The 21,408-nt window shown below is 36.5% G+C and overlaps 1 protein-coding gene across 1 annotated transcript; it reads right to left on the reverse strand.

Moving 5' to 3' along the window:
* Positions 1-908: 908 nt before the first annotated feature.
* On the reverse strand, positions 909-17,723 carry LRIT3 (leucine rich repeat, Ig-like and transmembrane domains 3). Its single transcript, XM_010981084.3, has 3 exons — positions 16,557-17,723; positions 3,714-4,019; positions 909-2,122 (listed from the first exon to the last, which is right to left on the reverse strand). The coding sequence occupies exons 1-3, from the start codon at positions 17,098-17,100 to the stop codon at positions 999-1,001; spliced, it is 1,974 nt and encodes a 657-aa protein (XP_010979386.3). The 5' UTR covers positions 17,101-17,723; the 3' UTR covers positions 909-998.
* Positions 17,724-21,408: the final 3,685 nt, after the last annotated feature.

Raw genomic sequence — 21,408 nt, forward strand, 5'->3', positions numbered from 1 at the left:
AAAAAGAGCAGGTCACAAAAAATAAAATAAAAATAAAAAAGACTTTCAAAGTTCTTCCCTTGATCCAGGTATAACAAAACATAACATGGCAAAAGACAAACAGTTTAGCGGTGACCCTTTGGCTACTTGAATATCTTCTGTAAAAAAAAGAAGTGATGGAAGTAAGGGAGAGGGACAGAAGAAAAGAGGGAAGGAGGAAAGAAGAGTAAATATCAAAATATTAAAGATTACTTTTAAATGAGCACATTTTTTAAAAGACTCATTCAGTCTGTCAGCAGATAGATAGGAATGTAACAGTTATTGTTCTTTCAAAGTGGTCTCACCATCATGATTCTCTTTTTAAACTTATTTTTGCTAATACCTGTATTTCCAAGAACAAGGGAAATTTTTTTCTTACTTGCAGTATGAATACCACTACACAGTATTGTAATGCATCAGGTACCAAGAGCGGAGCCCTCCCTGTCCAGGGGCTGCATTTAACCTTAGTGAGAGCAAAAGTCTGTATGATCCCACTTCCACCTGCTAGGAAGTGCAGCAAGTGTGCACAGCAAATGCCAAAAAGCACTTTGAACAGGAATGAACGTCAAGGCTTGGCTGGTTATCCTCATCTTTCTTCACTGTCTCCAAAACTATCTTTTTAAAATTCAGAGTCCACTTTTTCACATGAATTAATTTTTCAGAACTAAAACATTATCCTAAATTGTATTATTAATTTAGCACTACCCTAAGAATTATTTCTCTGAACATATTCTACACAACAAAAATCAAGATTATTTGTTTTTCCAGTTCAGAACTTTCATGATTTTTTTTAAAAAAACACGCTTAAAAACACTCCATTTGTGATTTTCATGAAGGATATGAAAGTGTCCAAAGGTCATCCAAACAGAGGGTCAACTATACCTTTAGATCCTTAATTTTGTGGAAGAAATGTTGTGGAGCTCACATGGGCCTGAGCTGTAAGACTTTAGCAGTAAGACTCTGGTCCAGAACCCTCACTTTTAAAAGTCCCGAGATTCCACACTTGACCTAGAACAAAGCAGCAATTTTTCTGAATTGTCTCTGTGCCTTCGCGTCCAAAATTCCCCTACACTTTGAGACCTGGGGGACAGAGTCTCAAATTGGATGTAAGTCTCTTTTGCCAAATCATCTTCCCAGAAGGATTCTGATGCACACTGCAATTTGCAAACTTTGTACAACAAGAAAAAAATCAATGGCAAGATAATGACACAGGCAGCACCACTCACCACCATAAGGAAAAACCCTTGAGAATCACCTTCTTCTTCAACTCTGTCAGTAGAAAAGGTGATACACTGGTCTTTCTGGGGAGGCATTCCTTTTGGACAGACACATGCTATATATTGCCGACCAGGCAACAAGCCATTTATGGTGACCTGGTTCTTGCTGGAGTCTGCATTAAGCAGCAGCAGGTCCTTCTCACCATACTTGGAATACAACACGGTCACTTCTGAGTTCTGTGTGGTGTTAATGGTGTTCCACGTCAAAATCACACTCTCTTTGGTCTCACTGACCACCTGGAGGTTTTCTATTGTGGCATTCGTCTCCATAGGCAGGGCTCGATCCAGCAATGCCAACTCTTCTCTTTTACTTGCACTAGCTAGGGGAAGCTTACCGCCACCTATCTCCACCTTTAAATTTCTTTTTCCATTTGGGCGGAATGACTGCCACCTGGCCATGGTGGTGCTTGTGGAAATTCTAGTTCTTAGAGTTGTGGTTGAAGAAACAGGGGAGGAGAAGAAAGGAGATAAGGAGAAAGAAGCGGTGGAGGGAAGAGACGAACTAGAAGTAGGAAGAAAAGTAGAAGAAGCCGGGGAGGAAGGAGAGGAGGAGTAAGGCCACGGAGAGGATGATGAATCAGGCAGAGATGTAGATCTTCTAGATCCTGGCTGGACCTCTTCCTCCAGGTGATCCTCAGTTCTTCTTTCAGAACTGTCTGATGATATAGCCGTTGTGACGACACCAACCACTGTCACAGTAACCACAGCTTCTGACATCCCAGCCAAATTTTTGGCCTTACATTTGTAATCCCCAGCATCCATGTAAGAAATGCCTGTCAAGCTTATTATGGACCATCTGACTCCCTCCCCTGGAGATTCCTGAATTACTGGAAAAAAAAAAAAAGCACACTCTATGAGAAGAAAGAAAGAAAAGACTCAAGCAACATGTTGACTGAAAAGGAAGCAATATTTGGTTCTATATGCGTACTTCTCACAAAAGCCAAGAGGGAAATGACCCACTGTAAGTCTCTGATAGCAGGCGATGGTTCTGTAAATTGTTTATGTGAAAGTCTAGGACATGCTGGGTGCCATGAAGTCTGTATGGGAAGTGGTATTTTAAAAAGACACAGGCTGAGAATTAAGGAACTTCTGCCTTGGTAAACTTTTGTTCACTAAGTAGTATGTGATTCTAGATAAGTCGATTAGTGTCCTTAGGCCTCTGTTTCTACATTTTTTAAATAAGAGGATAAGACAAAGATCAGAGATCTCTTCCAATTCTAGCTCACTGTGATTCTGCAGATGTTTATCACAAGACTTTACTTAAATATGTCTCAAAATATTTTTTCATCGTAGTAGAATGCCATTTATCCACACAGTCAGAAAGTACAGCAGATCATTTTCTGGCATGGAGGAGTCATAATTTGTATTCTTAGTAATCTTCCACTGCATATTTAATTTAGATAAACTAGTAAACCATGGGGTTTTTAAATTTGTATAATAATATACAGTTTTTGCAAAATTGGGATTTTACTTTCCTAAACACTAAAATCTGAACATATTTCCATTCTGTCTTGATTTCTGAAGCTTTCTGAAAAATAATAACATACCGAGTGATATCTCAGTAGCCAGAATTTAACTCAGTACCGTAAACTGTGGGCTATTCACTCTATCTATTTGTAACAATATTAGGCCTTGACTTTTTTTTTTTTAACTCAATCAGATTTCATTATTTCAACCTCAATTTAAATTTAATTTGGAAGAGTTTTAAACTATATTCCTTTAATCATCAGACTACCACTGTTGAAACTAAGGCCAAAGCACTGATTTGGTCACAGTAGGATCTAAAAAGTCTAGGTAATCAACATTTCTAAAAATTATACTTTTGCCTCATAATAAGGTTTCTATGTAATTTATTATTTAAATAATCATTCAAAAATAAGAAATTTGTATGAAATTCCCTTAAAGAAATCATCATGGTTATACATTTTAAAATGAGCAGTATCCAAGATGATGGAGCAAAGATAAAGACAAAGGTCTTATCTGCAACCATCCATCCATAGCATCATGTTGTTCTCCATTTAAGAAAAAATCAGATTGTCTAAACTCATCTATGGAGGTAATTAAGTAAACTGAGGAAAATATTAACCAATAAAGTGTTCCTTTCAAATTTCCTTCATCCAACAATCTTGGCATATCTTAGGAATTCAATTTTCATTAATTTTGTTTGTTTTGGGGGGGAGATAGTTAAGTTTATTTATGTATTTATTTACTTTAATTTTTTTTAAATGGAGATACTGGGGATTGAACCCATGACCTTGTTCATACTAAGCACGTACTCTACCATTGACCTATACCCTCATCCCATTCTTGGCATATTTTAGTAGAAACAACCAGCCAATTTCAAATCTTACAAAAACTTGAGATTAAGTTCAGTCATTTGTAAACTCCTTGTTTCAAAAGCGTGAATTAAGAGGATACCTGTATAATTAACTGGCGAGCTTTCTGGTCTGCTCCACGTGAGCTGTGGGGTGGGGTAGCCAGTGGCATCACACCGCAGCAGAACATTACTGCCCAGAGCAGATGTGATCTGGGTGGCCGAGGTCATCACCGATGGCTTTAGACACTGCTCCAACTCAGCCCGCTGGAACAAAATCCCTGCGAGGCGTTCAGGTTCACTGCAAATCATCAGTGGATCAAGAAGTACTACTGCAGGGTCAGCAATTTTTGACAATGCCATTATTTTGGAAATGTGACAGTCACAGAGCCATGGGTTGTCCTGCAGACCTAAACCAAAAGGGAGGAAAAGGTTGATAAAGGTTCTCCTGATAACTTACATTTACATCGCAGCCTTGTGGGATAGCATTTCTGCACTGTGTCCCTAAAAACATAAATGTTTTGAGGGATCAAAGAGAGTCATCTCTCTGTCAGTTTTGCCCTGCACTCCAGCCACATAAATGAATGTAACCTGTCAGTTCAGATCATTAATGATCGTAGCTAACAATGAGCATTTACTCTGTCCTAGGCTCTGTTCTAAGCACTTACCTGTATTACCTCATTTAATCTCAACAATCCTATGAGGAGGTGAATATTATTTCCCCATTTTAAAGATGAAGAAGCTAACAATATCACTAATTATCAGAGAAATGCTAATCAAACTACAATGAGGTATCACCTCACACCAATCAGAATGGCCATCATTAAAATGTCTACAAACGATAAATGCTGGAGTGGATGCGGAGAAAAGGGAACCCTCCTACCTTTGGTGGGAATGTAGTTTGGTGCAGCCATTATGGAAAACAGTATGGAGATTCCTCAAAAAACTAAAAATAGACTTACCATATGATCCAGCAATCCCACTCCTGGGCATATATCTGGAGGGAACTCTAATTCCAAAAAATATATGCACTCCAATGTTCATAGCAGCACTATATACAATAGCCAAGACAAGGAAACAACCTAAATGTCCATCAAGAGATGAATGGATAAAGAAGATGTGGTATATTTATACAATGGAATACTATTCAGCCATAAAAAATAATAAAATAATGCCATTTATAGCAACATGGATGGACCTGGAGATCATCATTCTAAGTGAAATAAGCCAGAAAGAGATAAAAAAAAATACCATATGACATCACTCATATGTGGAATCTTAAAAAAGAAAAAAGAAGATACTAATGAACTCACCTATAAAACAGAAACAGACTCGCAGACATAGTAAACAATCTTATGGTTACCAGGGGAAAAGGGGTGGGAAGGGATATATTTGGGAGTGTAAGATTTGCAAATATTAAATTCTATGTATAAAAATAATAAAAACAAATTTCTTCTGTATGGCACAGGGAACTCTATTCAATATCTTGTAATAACCTTGAATGAAAAGGAATATGAAAAGAAATATATGTATGTATATGTATGACTGGGACATTATGCTGTACACCAGAAATTGACACATTGAAACTGACTATACTTCAATTTAAAAAAAAAAAAAAAGATGAAGCTAAGACACAAGAGAAACCAAATAATCTGACCAAGATCATGTAGCTAATCAGTGTCAGAGTCAAAATTTGACTCTGAGAATCCAAGTACCTTAGAATGTCATAAATACAATGATAGAGAGGTTTCTAGGGTATCATGAAAGCATTTATATTATTACAAGGATTACAGGGTACTGAGAGGCACCTAACTCAGCCTGCAATATATTACGATTTTGTGTGATTTTAAAGTATACTGAGGTAGTACAAGTTCTATGTTGCAAAAGGATAGAGTGAGATGCAGACAATGTCAGGAGATAAGACTGGAAAGACTGGTAGAGGCTAGAACATGGCTTGGCATGAATGTCATAGGAGGTGGCCATGGAGGTGCATGGCTCAAATTCCCCTTCAGAGAGAATCAGCAGCAGGGAATACAGCTAGCTGACGGCCTCCAATTACAAGTCCCTTCAGGGTCTGCCTCAGCTTTCAGAACTGCCAGCCAAAGTGTTGTGGCCTTCAAAGAGGCTGGCAGCAAAAGCTTAAAGAAAAGTGGGGAAAACGTTATGAGAAACTAGAGGTAAGAGGAGCCTTGTTATAGAGTGGTAGACAGTTCAGCAACACTGTCACCTGTGGCTAACACAGACAGTAGAATATGTACTCAACAAAATGAATGTTCTAGCTAAGGATATCTGCACAGTGTTGAAACTGCTGCCTGGTGCCTTTTGCTGCTCATAGTAAAATGTAAAGAAGAAACAACAGGTAAAGGAAGGACTGTTAAATGTAAAGGAGCTAAAACTCACTGGATTCTATAATTAAACTGTTTCTTATACCCAACCTCTCCAAAATTCTCAATTTAAGAAAGGGCTTCAGAGCAAAAATCAAATCCAGGGTAGGTGGTTCTGTGAAGTTAGGTGCTCAGATCTCAGAAGGATCAATGATGGTGCTTCAGAGCCTTCAGTCAGACAAAAGTCTCTCAAAGGATATTAAGGATGATGTCCCAGCAGCCTTACATAAAGTCCAAGGTTGGAAAGGGTTTATTTCAAAAAGATTTGTGGTTGTGGAGTGAATTATATATTGATTCTTAAAGAGAAAAGACAAAACTGAAAGTCAAAAAAAATCCAACCATGGTGAAAGATTTAGTTGTTCATTCATAAATTCTAGATTTCTATTTATGCCTACTTTTATTGTAATAGCACTTTGTGACTGATTCATGGTTCTCTGCCAATGTTGGTACAGTTTGCTGTTTTTCATTATCTTCTACACTGGAAATTTCTTTTCTTTCATGGGTAAATTACCTTGACCTTCCTCCTCTTACATTTAGCCCTGTGAATCTACGATCACTTCTCCAATACTGATTTAAATTCTACTCAGCCTAACAACAAACATCAAATTCATTCTGTCACATAATAATTAATATATGTAGGATACTTCATACTTTTAAAACACTTTGACCTGGGATTCCAGATTTTTTCTTTATAAAATAGTAACAACACAAGTTGACAGTTATTGATTGCTTCCTATGTGGCAAATACTGCACTCATCAAGAATTGTAAAAGATCTATGTTTTACCCTGCTTTAAGGTGACAGGCTCATTCCAGTTTGCCATAGTTTTATGGGTGTTGGCAGAAGACACAAGACTCCTAGTCAAAGATGAGGAACAGTTTATGATTTGCAGTTCTGGAAGGAGACATAATTTTTATTATACTGGGTAGTAAGCATTTTTATCCTTTGTTCTGGAGGGAGACATATCCCTACCTTCCAAAGTGGCTCTCTACTCAAACATGCTTGATAGTTCAGAACAAAAGGCAGTCAGTATCTGCCTCTGCTCACAAATCATTATTTTAAGAATGAGAAAATGCTCAGGGAGGTTAAGGGATCTGCCCAAGGTCACACAATCGGATACAGTTAGGATTTAAACCTTGATATCTTGATCTTAAAGCTCCCATTCTCAACAACCGTGTATATGTCTTCTATGGACCTCAGGAAGCTAGTATGATTCTTCTAATTTCACAGTAGAAGATATTAATGCACAAAGAAATTACTGCCTTGAGTTAGTAGATAGCTTAAAGTCCTGACTAAGTCCCAGGTGTTCAAGGCTCCTGGTCTCACACTTCTTCCACAAGAACCCATCTCTTTGTCACCTAAAAACATCTAGAGCCATGGGTGGCAGCTATAAGTGCTGTTGTCTCCAAACAACAGATGTTAAAGCAGTGATATTTGGAGCATAAATGTCCGCATAGGGAGACATCCAAGAGCTATAACATCAACAGTTTCATTTATGCTTTGAAACTGTTATAAAAATGTATTAATGGTGACACAAAATTCTTTTAAAAAGTTAATCTAACTGGTTATATCTAAAAATCATGTAAACCTGGAGTAAATATTTTTAAATCCTTCAAAAATAAAGTATTTGTTTGAGCTATGAAACATCTAAGGTCAAGAGTATAACATTTAAAACCTGAATAATAATACTGGTCTGAGGGCAGGTCACCTTCAAATGTTTTTTCTTCTGGGGACAAAGGTACAAGAACTCTCTAAAGTTAAACTATTACTTGTACTGCATTCCTTCAAGTCAATGCATCAACCACAGTTGGCAATTTGCATTAATTAATTTATTTTATATAAGTATTCCTGGATAGGGGCAAATGAACTTTGCCTTACTCCTTTTCTAAAAGGATAGTTTTTCATGCATCACAGTAGTTGGATTAAACGTGCTATGCTTTATGAAACATCAGCAATAAGTTCTAGTCCAAAAGCTAATCTGCAGACTCAGCTCTTAAAAGGCAACGACCATGCCTCAGTCAGCTCTGTGGAGGCAGCTGCATTTAACAATTCAAGGGGGTGCCAGAGCAATTGGACATCTGTTTGGGAACAAATAAACTTCAATTCCTACCTCACATTACACTCGAAAACTATTTTAAGATGGGTCATAATCATAAGCATAAAAGCTAAAAATTAATACAAAAGTTAAAATGATAAAGAAAGAATATCTTTGTGATCTGCACGTAGGCAAGTATTTCTTAGATGGGACACAGAACTCACTAACCAAAAAAAAAAAAAAATGATAAATCAGGTGTCATCAAAATTTTAAACTTTCTTACTAAAGGCACAACAAAGAAAATGAATAGAAAAGTCACAGACTTGAGAAAATATTCATAATGCATGTAACTGGTAAAAGACTTGTATTCAATAATAAAAAGACAAACAACCTTAAAAATTATACAGAAATATACCAATGGTCAATAAGCAAATGTAAATGGTCAATTCCATTACTTGTCAGGGAAATTCAAACTAAAACAACAATGTGATACCACTCCCTGACATATCCACAACAAAGAATGACTGAAATGAGAAAGACTGACTACCTCAAGTGTTGGTGAGGATACAGAGCAGGTAGATTATGCCAGTATGAGTGTAAAACAGTACAAACTCTTTGGAAAACTGGCAGTTTCTTAAAAAGTTACATAAATATAGCCATCCTATGACCTAGCAATTTCAATCCTAGGAATTTATCCAAGAGAAATGAAAACATGCTACATAAAGCTTTGCACAAGAATGTTAATAAGCAGCTTAATTAATAATGCTAAAAACTGGAAACAGCCCAGGTGTCCAACAACAGGAGAAAAGATGAACAATTGGTACATTCATGCAAATGAGTATGACTCAGCAGTAAGAGACTACCAGTACATCCAACAACATGGATGAACATATAGCCGAGTGAAAGAAGCCAGGCACAAGAGTGCTTCTTAAATGATTGCATTTACATGAAAAATCTAGGGTAGGAAAATTAACCTATGGTAATAAAAGCAAAAAGAGTAGTTCCCTGGGCTGGGGGGAGATGGACTGAGAAAGGGCACAGGGGAAATTTCTGGCATTATGAAAATATTCGTATCTTGATGAGGGTGTGGTTTTGTGCAGATACATGTTTATCATCATTTGCCAAATTGTACACTAAAGATCTACTGCATCATACCTCAATACCCAAATTTTAAAAAAGTTTAAAAAATGAAAGTGATGTCTTTGGAGATGAGCTGTGAATTTGAAGCCTGACTCTGCCTCTTAACCAGCTGGATAAAGAAGGTGATGACACCAGTGTCAAGTGGAGTAATACATGAAGCTACGAGAGGCTTGCGTAGGGCAAAATGGATCCAAAGGTTCTAGAGCAATAAAAGATGATGGGATTGGGACTGACAACCAAAATCTGTGGGAGTTAGAAGGTGGGAAGAGAAATGATGGTCACAAAATTTGAAATCTGAAAACAATGCATGCTTGGATTGGGCATATTTATAGATCTAGCACAGTGGCTTCATATAGTTCCTCCTGAAGCATGTGCTTACAGTGGTTCTGATATATCTAAACAACAAGCTGATAATTTATGAAAGGGGTTAAGAAGATCAAAAAAAGAGAGAAAGTGATGACAATTACAGACCCACCTCTTGGTTTGTCCTAAAGGCTGAGATACTGCTAGGCAGTCCTCAGAAGAGTGGCTGGCAAGGAGTAAGCCTTAACTGTGTGGATTTGTCTCCTCTACGTCTAGAAAAGAGTGGGCACATCACAGGGACTGAGGAGTGTTTGCCGAACTACATTAATGCCATTTTATAAAATTCTACAGTAATATTCATGGCCACCACTGACCTTCTGGCAAATTCCGTTCTGAATAGAAGAGCCCATTACAATTGAACAAATGTGGGTACCAGTAAAAAGCACTCAAAAAAGTATCTTATACTCTCTCCCACTGCAGGTTTTTTCCTCCAAGATAAACAGTGTTGGGCCTTAATGGAGTCTGCCTATGTAAATATTTTCTTATTCTTGAGAAAGAGGCCATGGAAATTTACCTGTATTACAAATCAATAATGTAGTTTCATGTTAATTTAAATGTTTACTTGCAGGACTCTAGTTTATGTTTTATGGATACATTAAAGGACAATTTTATTAAGTTGATATTTCTATTCATGCAGAAGAAAGGAGGAGTAACTGAAAAGCATCTCCCTAAATTCTTTTTTATTAAATAAATAATGTGATTTAAAGAGATCAGTAAAATAATACATATATGAGGAAAATAAATCTGGTAATTTTACATTTGTATTAGAGTGGGGAAGGAGTGGGGAAGAACAAGGGGTCTAGACTCAAAAGGCAACCAAACCCCAGCTTCATCACTATGTGTGTGGTAAGTGAATTTGGGCAAGTGTTTTAACTTGGGCTTCACTTCTTCATCTATAAAATGGGGATTAAATGGTACTTACCATGGAGTTAATGTGAGTCTAGAATAACTTATATCCATAAAATAAAAGAACTAGGCTTAGCCCTGAGTAAGCATCCCATCAATATTAGCTATTACTGTTACTATTTCAAATAGAACCTGTTAGCAACAATAAACATAAGGCAATAAAAATGAAATGAAAATGAAATGTGTCCCACTATTGTAGTACAGAGGTAAATTCTACAGGGCACCTGGAAAGATATGATTGCTACAGTTAGACACTGACTTCTACCAAATCTAGAGCCAGTTCTCATCACCATATTTTAATGATGAAATTGGAAGATTCAAATATAGTTAAAATATCAAAACAATCAAACTAGAGAAGTCTTTCTTTATAAGACACTTGCATCTCAGTCATAGCTGCTATGGATTATTGTTGCACTAAAATCATAGCCCCAGACATTGTCTACCTCATAATCTAAAGAGCCATCACATAAACTTAACATTCTCATTGCACTCCTGTTAGCAAGATGGAGTAAGTCCCATCATCTCCATTTTCCAGATGAGAAAACTGAATTTTCTGTGTGTGATTCATAAACATGAACTAGTCTTCTTTTGAGAGGGTAGCACTTCTTTACCCGCTTTGTTACATAGCAGTCATGGCTTTGCTAAGGTCAGCTGCCACACATGGCTGGACATATTTCAAAATATCTTTTGTGATTTGTTATCATGATTATAAAAGTAATGCATGCTCATTGCAGAACATTCTGAAAATATAGAAAAGCAGTAAGATGTCAGAGAATAGTTAACCAGTAAATGTAACTTTTTAGTGTTTTTCTTTGAAAATGTTACAATATTTATGATCATGCTTTATGCACAATTATATATTCTACTTTCTAAATTTAATGTTATACTGAAAATATTTTCATGTTAGTTTTAAAAGAATCTGAACCCTTCCTCAACAAAATATTAGCAAACCAAATCTAATAATACATTAAAAGGATCATACACCATAATCAAGTGGGATTTATTCCAGGGATGCAAGGATGGTTTAAGATCCACAAATCAATATAATATATCACATTAACAAAATGAAGGATAAAAGTCACATGATCACTTCAATAGATGCAGAAAAGGCATTTGACAAAATTCAACGTCCATTTATGATAAAAACTCTCAACAAAATGAGAGGGGATGTACCTCAACATCATAAAAGCCATATATGACAAACCCACAGCTAACATCATATTCAGGGATGAAAAGCTGATCCTCTAAGATAAGGAACAAGACAAGAATGCCCACTCTCACCACCTTTACTCAACATAGTATTAGAAGTCCTAGCCACAGAAATTAGGGGGAAAAAATCTAAAAAGGAAGAAGTAAATCTGTCACTGTTTGCAGGGGACATGATACTATATATAGAAAACTCTAAAGAACCATCAAAAAAGTTAAAACTAATAAATAAATTCAATAAATCCACATGATACTAAATCTACATACAGAAATCCATGGCATTTCTGCACACTAATAACAAAATTATCAGAAAGAGAAATTAAGAAAACAATCCCATTTAAAACTGCATCAAAAAGAATAAAATATCCAGAAATAAATTTAACCAGGAAGGTGAAAGACCTATACACTGAAAACTCTAAGACACTGATGAAAGAAATTGAAGACAATACAAACAGATGGAAAGATATCTTGTGCTCATGGATTGGAAGAATTAATATTGTTAAAATGTCTGTACTATGCAAAGCTATCTACAGATTCAATGCAATCTAACCAAAATTCCAATGGCATATTTCACAGAACTACAACAAATAATTCTAAAATTTGTATGAAACCACAAAAGATCCCAAGTAGCCAAAATAATCTTGAGAAAGAACAAAGCTTTATGATGATTCCTGATTTCAAACTACACTACAAAGCTGTAGTAATCAAAAGAGTATAGTACTAGCACAAAAACAGGCACACAAATCAATGGAACAGAACTGAGAGCCCAGAAATAAACATACATATATGTTGACAATTATTTTATAACAAAGGAGTAAAGAACACACAAAGGAGAAAGGACAGTCTGTTCAATCAACAGTGTTGGGGAAAAAGCCACATGCAAAAGAATGAAACTAGATCACTATCTCATACCATACATAAAAATTAACTCAAAATGGATTAAAGACTTGAATGTAAGAATTGAAACCATAAAATTTCTAGAAGAAAACATGGGTCAGACCTTACTGACATTGGTCTAAGTGATGTTGTTGTGGATCTGACTCCAAAGGTAAGGAAAACAAAAGGAAAAATAAACAAATGGGACTAAACTATAAAGCTTCTGCACAGCAAAAAAAGAAATCAGCATCAGAACAAAAAGGAAATCTACTAAATGGAAGAAGATATTTGCAAATCATATATCTGATAAGGGATTGATATACAAAACACATAAGGAACTCATACAACTCAACAACAAAAACAAATAAACAACGTGATGACAAAATGAGCTGAGGATCTGAACAGGTATTTTTCCAAAGAAGACATAGAGATGGCTAATAGGCACATGGAAAAATGTTCAACATTACTAATTATTAGTGAAATGCAAACTAAAATCACAATGACATACCATCTCATTACTATGAGAATGTTTATTATCAAAAAGACAAGAAATAACAGATGTTAGAGAGGATATGGAGAAAAGGGAACCCTCATACACCATTGATGGGGCTGTAAATTGGTGTAGCCACTATGAAAAACAGTATGGAGATTCCTCAAAAAATTAAGAACAGAACTGCCATATGACCCAGCTATTCCACTTCTGGGTATTTATCCAAAGAACATAAAAACACTAATTCAAAAAGATATATACACCCTGTGTTCACTGAAGCATTATTTACAATAGTCAAGATATGGGAAAAACCCAATGTCCAACAATGGATAAAGATATGGTATATACATACAATGGAACACTATTCAGCCATAACAAAGAATGAAATCCTTCCATTTTCAACAACATGTGAATGGACCTTGACAGTATTATACTAAGTGAAATATGTCAGACAGAAACAAATACTGTATTATATCACTCATATGTGGAATTCAAAAAACAAACACTCACACCAGTCAGAATGGCCATCCTTAAAAAGTCCACAAACAATAAATGCTGGAGAGGGTGTGGAGAAAAAGGAACCCTCCTACACTGTTGATGGGAATGTAAATTGGTGCAGCCACTATTGAGGACAGTATGGATGCTCCTTAAAAAACTAAGAATAAACTTATCATATGATCCAGCAATCCCACTCCTGGGCATATATCCAGATGAAAATATAATTTGAAAAGACACATGCACCCCAATGTTCATAGCAGCACTATTTACAATAGCCAAGACATGGAAACAACTCAAATGTCCATTGACAGATGACTGGATAAAGAAGATGCGGTATGCATGTATGTGTGTGTGTGTATGTGTGTATGTATATGTGTGTGTGTGTGTATATGTGTGTGTGTGTGTGTATACATATATATATATACATATACACATAATGGAACACTACTCAGCCATAAAAAAGAATAAAATAATGCCATTTGCAGCAACATGGATGGACCTGGAGATTGTTATTCTAAGTGAAGTAAGCCAGAAAGAGAAAGAAAAATACCATATAATATTGCTTATATGTAGAATCTAAAAAAAAAAAAGGACACAAATGAACTTACCTACAAAACAGAAACAGACTCACAGACATAGAGAACAAACTTATGGTTACCAGGAGGTAAAGCGGGTGGGAAGAGATAAATTGGGAATTCAAAACTTGCACCTCTTGGGGAGTGATGGAAATGTTAGCTATCTTGATTGTGGTGGTGGTTTCATTGGGGTATACATCTATCAAAATTCATCAAATTATGCATCTGAAATATGTGTAGTTAATGTATAGGAACCATACCACAATAAAGGTGTTAAAAATTAATAAAAAGTAAAATATGAAAAAACAAACAAACAAAATAAAACAAAAACAAACTCATAGATACAGAGATCTGATTAGTGGTTACCAGTTGCTAAGGAAACTGTTGAGGGGTTGGTGAAATGGATGAAGGGGATCATCTGTATGGTGATGGACGGTAACTAGACTTGTGGTGGTGATTACTTTGTGGTGTATACAGATGTCAAATTATAATGCTGTACATCTGAAACATATAATTTTTTTAAAAGAATCTAAACCCTAAAACATAAAGCTATTTATCTCCATGAACAATGAAATTTCATAACACTTATCCATTTAATACCTAAGTTCTCATTCAGATTTAACTCACAACTGAAAAATATCACTATTCTAGAAATTATTTCCTCATAGTAACATTAGGAACTAATCATTAGAGAGCTATTAATACCAATTTAGTAATATGATTTTATTTTCTACTATATATCGCCATAGGGTAATTTTATTAGAACCAAGAATTGCTTCCAAAGAAACTTTAAAAAAATACACAGAGAAATAAAATCTCAATGTTAGTTAAGACAATTTCCACCCGTTAGCTTTGCTCATAAGGATCAAATTAGTGACTAGAATGAAGTAAATAAATACTACAGTATGGGTTTGCATGGTTCCTATCAGAGTGTTTACTTGAAGGACCCTACAACTACTGTTAAATTCAACTAATTTTTTCCATAACCCATCCCACAATACTTCTTTTATTTTTTAATTAAAAACATTCGAAGGACTAGATAAGTAGTGGGCAAAAGATGAAATAACTATATGAGAGATATTTTTGTCACTTTTTCTCTATTTGGCTAATACTCATATTTTAAGTCTCATAAGCATCATAATGCATATACATTTCAAAGAAAGTAATACTAAAGCCATTTAGTGTTGTCACAGTACTTTTTTCCCAGTTTAAAAGTTTTTGTTGAAGTATAGCTGATGTGTGATATTGTATGTTACAGGTATACAATACAGTGATTCATAAGTTTTAAAGGTATACTCCATTTATGGCTATTATAAAATATACAATACTTTCTTCTTTATAAAAAAAAACTCAAATTTATCTTTTGTTTTATTTACAATTTACTTCACTTCAGCAGATGCTTGGCAGGCAGTATTGGTCAGGAGGAATTTCTGGCACAATTTCTTAACATCTAGTTGCTTCTCATTCCAAAAGTCTTATAAGTCTTTCACTGGCCAGACACTCAGAATTTCTTTCATCCTTTTGAGAACTACAACTTCTGTAGTCATATGGACATAATTTGTGAAATGAGAACACAGCCTTATTGAGTGAACAAAATTTTAGCAAATCAAACTGGTCAAAGCCTCAGGCTTGTGTCTCATACAAAAGTGGAAGAGGCCTCACTGCCCTCAGATACCACTGAGAAGGGTCTCAGGTCACTGATTTCAATCAGGCAACCACATTTACTGGGCATTCATCATGTGCAGAGTACCCTGAAAGCACTGTGAGAAGATACAAGAAAAGAGAGGGGCTCCCTGGAAGGAGCTGACATGTTAAAGACCCAAGAAAATATCCATAGACCCTAAACAAAGCCAGGATCTAAATATACAAAGCTGCACTGAGAGACCAAGTCCATTAGGACACTCATCTGGGGCCAGTAAAATAACTGGTGTCTCCACTATTTCTTTTTAGATTAAGAAAATTTGGAAGCTATTCTTCCTAATTAAACCACTGCTACCTCATAAAGATGCTGATGCCTTACTCCCACACCTGATGAACCTCATCAAGAGCTGAAAAGAAACCAGGGCAGAAGGTTGGCCATGGCAGAGTAGGAAGCACGTATGTGCTCACAAGAATCAGTACCGGTTGGTAGATTTTGTCACTCTTCTTCAGGCTCTCTAAGAACAACGTTAGTCACTCAGTTTATGAGGCCAACTCCCTTCCCTGCCCCAACACACACACATACACTGCTGCCCTCACTCCACACATGTGCATGCTCATGCACACGCACACACACACACACCCCCACACAGAGCCATTACACCTTACACAGGGCAGACTGGTAAACTGACCTAGGTCAAATGGTAGAGTACTATTCCATTGAAAATGCAAGTACAGAGTAAAACTCCAAATTCAATGGACATGAAAATATTGAATAAATGAAGGTACACAGAGCAAATTATCTGGACCTGAGAAGCCCAGAGGCTCTGAACTTACCGAGAATAATTCTTCTTGGTGAAAGGTCCAGGCTTCTGGACGATATTGTAACTAAGTGGGACCAGCTTTCCAGGAAATCTGGTGGAAGTGTGGTTAATCTGTTGCTTGATAAATCCAAGTAGGCGAGGTTCTTCAGGTACCTGACCGCCTCATTTGGCACACTGGTTATTCTGTTATTGTGCAAATCCAGGGTCCTTAGACGGGGCATGTCCCTCAGAGATGTCCAAGGAAAAGCAGCCAGAGAGTTTCCATCCAAGCGCAACTCATGCAGCTGCTTCAGGTTGTAAAAGCTGCTGGCGTCAAGGCTGACCACAGAATTATAAGTCAACCAGAGGTACTGGAGCTCCACCAGGTAGTAGAAGGCCTCGGCGGGGATTCTACGGACAACGGTCTTCTCTATGCGAAGCTTCACAGTGTCCACAGGGAAGTTCGTAGGTACCTCATTCATATCCAGGTCATTACATAGCACCGACCTAGTGTCACAGAGCGGAAGGAAACCTGCTTTCTGAAACTCATTTGAAGAAATAATACTTATTTGAAACATGCATCAATTTTTCATCCCCTACTCGTTTTTTGAAAAAATCTCTTCAGCCTGGCTAACCTGTTCATTAATGATTCGTCATTATCATCATCTTCTAGGTTGAACCATATGAAATGGTCATTTGAGGTGGTTAAAAAATCGATCAAGTATCAGCAACTTCATGGGATTCAGCCTGATTGATGGAGCTCTTTATGTGTCGGGCCTGTGCATTGAGGATCACATCCATTCCCAAATTTAATCATCACAATAGCCCAATGAGCTAGATATTGGGTAGTAGTTGTAAAGGCACCATCTCTAGAGTCAGGCTGACCTTGGTTCAAGTCAGCTGCCTCCTTTGTGGCCATGGAAAGCCACTTCACCAATCACTTAACTCATTTTCCCATATGGTACTATTATTGAAACGGATGGAAATTTTTACATCTTCCTGGCACATAATAAGCACTCAATGGGTGTTTGCTACTTTTATCATCAATCTCACTTTTACAAATAAAATAACTGAGGCCCACCAATATTAGGTAACTTCCCAAGGTCACAGAGCTAGTGGTTACACAACTACCTTTCAAACCCATATCTGTCCAACTCCAAAGTGCACACTCTTAATCTTTTTAGGAAACAGACCATTTTAAAGGAATCCCTCTTGAAGTTATAAATTGATCCTTTTAAAGATCATACAAGAAGGAAAGAGAAAGAGCAAGAGAAAGAAAGAAAGAAAGAAAGAAAGAAAGAAAGAAAGAAAGAAAGAAAGAAAGAAAGAAAGGGCAAATGTTCATACTAGATGTTTAAAGTGAAGCTCTATTTTAACAATGTGACCTGTGTGTTGCTTTCAGCCTAGAGAATAAACCAGAAACTACAAGTTTATTTATTTTTTACCACTCACTAACTTAAGTAACCTTGAGCAAGTCACATTGTGCTCTTGTTTATTGGCACATGTAAAACAGGCATAGAAAAACAAGCCTGCCCCATGTATGGGTGTAAGGTATGAAGGATCAGAGAATTTAGATTCATTTTAACCTGAAAAAGAAAAGATTTATCTCTCATTATATATTAATCCTCACTGGATTGCTGAAATTGAACAATAAGAAGTGTTGCAAACCATCTAAATTATAATGCATCACATAGTTAGTTATAGTACATAACAATAAAATGGCCATTCAGTAAAACACATCACATTAAATCAGTGAATTCTGAAAGCCAGCCTATAATGTAAAGAGGGAAACAGCAGAAGCCATGAGGTACTGATATGCTGGTCATGTTGTCTCCTCTCTTTAACTTTAGGAGAAGAGCCTACGGAATCCTGGGATTCTCCAGATACACCTGTTACTCTTCACCTCTATTCTGAATCACACATTTCAGTGCTGCTTTATACCAGAATGATCCAGTTTCTCCTCACTCAGTCAGCATTCCAGTACACTGGGATGGGAGGAAGCCTGGACTGGAAGCTAAAAGACCCAGCATCTTTATCAGCCAGTCACTGCAGCAACTCAACACTGTGACCTCAGACAAGTCATTTAGTCTCTATGTGGTTTAGTTTATTCATTTAGAAAATGACAGTGGTCGAACTAGATTATTTCTGGAGTTCTTCTCAGGCATAATATGCTATGAATTTTATAAAATCCACCAATAGTGGGGACACCATGGAGAAGGAAACATTTCTGTGATTGTTTTCCCAAAAGTAGCCTGGCCTGCGTCATTAACTGTTGCCTATCTTCTGCTAAGTAGGTCTTTAATTTGTTATATTATTCTCACTGTGTTTAGCCACCTAGTGAATATCTCGGAGATACCAAGAGTTAGTAAGGTAAATTTTATACCGTATCAAAACAAACTACTCAAAAACATGTGTTAATTGTTATTTATTTGTATAAATTTGTAAGACATAAATTGAGCAATTCTTTTAACAAATTAAGAGGCTCACTGTTCACTTTAACCGAGTGACAAAAAAATCTGATTTTGTTATTAAATATCTTCTCAAAAAAAAAAAAATCGAGGTCTACCATGTTTAGCTAACAAGAGTTTTTTTGCTTTGCATTTAACTTCTATTTAAAAGGACTCATGCACATTATGAATAAGTATTTATTCTCACTTCACTTTTTTTTTAAAAAAAAAAAAAGTAGATATTAAAGTAACGCAGAGGTTAAGTAATTTCTGTAAGGTCCCACAGTGTCTGCAACACAGAGTTGACACGTTTCTTTCAAACTTCTCTTCTTTGTAAACTCCAATATCTTAAAATGAGAAATTCTGATTAGAAACCTCTCTAATTTCTCTTATGTGTTCTCCTTCCTACTTCCTAAGCTCTATCCAGTTGGCATGAATAATCCTCAAAATGAAATGGAAAACCCTGGAAGCAAATGATCTGGGCATGTCACACACCTTCTGATCGGCCCTGCCCTCATGTGCTTTCTATAATCAGGCTGAGCTGGCCACACGCATTTCAGTGGTTTGACCTCCTGCAAGGTTCGTTTTGTGAATATGAGTGCCATGAATATTCTTGTAACACAGAAAGCGTCTGAGAGTCTCAAAGAATTTGAGGGGCTTTGAAGGAACTAAACTGCTCTAAATGAAAACAGTGGCGGAGTAGGCAACCAGGATTAACACAATTAAATTAAAGCTTATCTACATTAAACCTTCTCTCCTCTGATTTCTGATCAACAGTTTGCTTTCAAATTAAGGCCATCTGGTTTGAGTCCTTTTCCTCGCAATCATTAGAACACTTAATAGCAAGGAGAGAAGCGTACCTTGATCCCATGCCGTCATTTCTGCCGTGATTGTCACAGGTGCACTGTGAGGGACACGAACAGCTCACTCTTTCCAAAAAGCTAAGCGCAATGCACAGACTTGCAAAGAGACGCATGGCTCCTTTCAGAGGTTATTTGGACAAAAGTTAAAAACCAAATCCTAAGCATTCAGAAACTGGTGTGCTAGCAACACAAACGGCCATTTAGCAACAGCAGATTACACAGGATTAGCTGAGATCTGTAGTTACTTAACCTTCAAGTGTATCTTGCAGCGGATCAATCCACCTAGCCTTTGAATCTGGTTTCGCGGTGAGTTCAGAAGTAACATATTTTAAGGGAAATGAACATCAAACATGTGTCAGGAAAATTACCATAGTTGCCCATACCTAGATTTTCAAAGAAATGCCTATTATATCTCTTTCCTATGGATATAATTGCTACGATACCTTGAAGATACACATAATGTTCAAAATAATTCAATGTCTTAGCAGATGTTAGAAAATGCTGTAGATTATTTGCATGTTATAACATGATAAACTTTACTTTTTGCTTTTTACTGTCATGCATAATATTCAGTTTTATGAAATTTAGCTTTAAAGATAGAAACATGACAAAATTGATTTAGAGTAATTTATATTGCCACATACTGGCTAGCCCCAACAGCAAACTAAGCAAAGTCTAATACCTAGATGTTTTTAGGCAAGATGCCTCAATCCACCACTGAATTGGCAGCACTAAGACTCTAGTGAGAGTTCATCCTGCATTTCTCCCAGGTCATCTCTGTGCAGTGCAGGTTCATCCCAATATATCTGTTTTTTAATGAAGGCCATTATCTCTGTTCAAGAATGTATTTTATTCCAAGCTAGTTGCCTAAGTTATAGGCAATCAAACCCAAAGCTCAACTCTCATGTCAGGCTCTATCAGAAAATAAAAATTAAATTAAATATTTTAAAAACTACCTCCATACACATAGCATAGAGAATCCACAAGAACAGTCAAGGATTAAGTTTATAAATATATAAGGTATTTAATCTTCTTTGGGGGTAGTTCTATTCATCATCTTTAAACCAAAAACTTTTTTCTAAAGAAAATTAATTCTATAAAGAGAAGAATATTATGGGAAATACTACTTAAAACAAATAGGATGCATATAGAAACAACAGAATCAAAAGAATTTTCTCAAAATAAAATCCTGTGGATTTTCAGGTTCTGAATAATTCATTTGATCATCAAATACTTACTGAGCAAATACTCTGTGCAAAGCACTGAACTAAGTCCTAGGGATACAAAGGTACCACATGTGTGACTGGGCCTCTGATTAAAAATAATGATAACTAGAAAACTTGAAACAATTGACCAAATACATAGTTCTGTAAGAGCAAGATTGCAGTAGTGTAACTTTAGACATGGGAAGAAGCAACAAGCAGGAACCAGTCCCCGGACCATAGCAGACTAGTAAGACAAGCGGACCAGAGGCTTTTGGCTACCGTTAACAGAGCCTAGTCCAGTAATAGCTCACCAAGGAGCCTATCAACCAAATTGTCACCCAACCTGGGAGTAAGCATTCTTAGCACCCTGG

This window comes from Camelus dromedarius, chromosome 1, assembly GCF_036321535.1.
Source record: "Camelus dromedarius isolate mCamDro1 chromosome 1, mCamDro1.pat, whole genome shotgun sequence".
Classification (NCBI taxonomy): domain Eukaryota; kingdom Metazoa; phylum Chordata; class Mammalia; order Artiodactyla; family Camelidae; genus Camelus; species Camelus dromedarius.

Bases quoted from the DNA above. Each gene is read 5' to 3' on its own strand.
- LRIT3 (XM_010981084.3), bottom strand. From the start codon at position 17,100: ATGTTTCAAATAAGTATTATTTCTTCAAATGAGTTTCAGAAAGCAGGT. The intron at 4,020-16,556 runs GTAAGTTCAGAG...CTTTTGGTTTAG, and splicing joins ACCAAGAAGAATTATTCTCG to GTCTGCAGGACAACCCATGG. The intron at 2,123-3,713 runs GTATCCTCTTAA...TTTTTTTTCCAG, and splicing joins CTCGCCAGTTAATTATACAG to TAATTCAGGAATCTCCAGGG.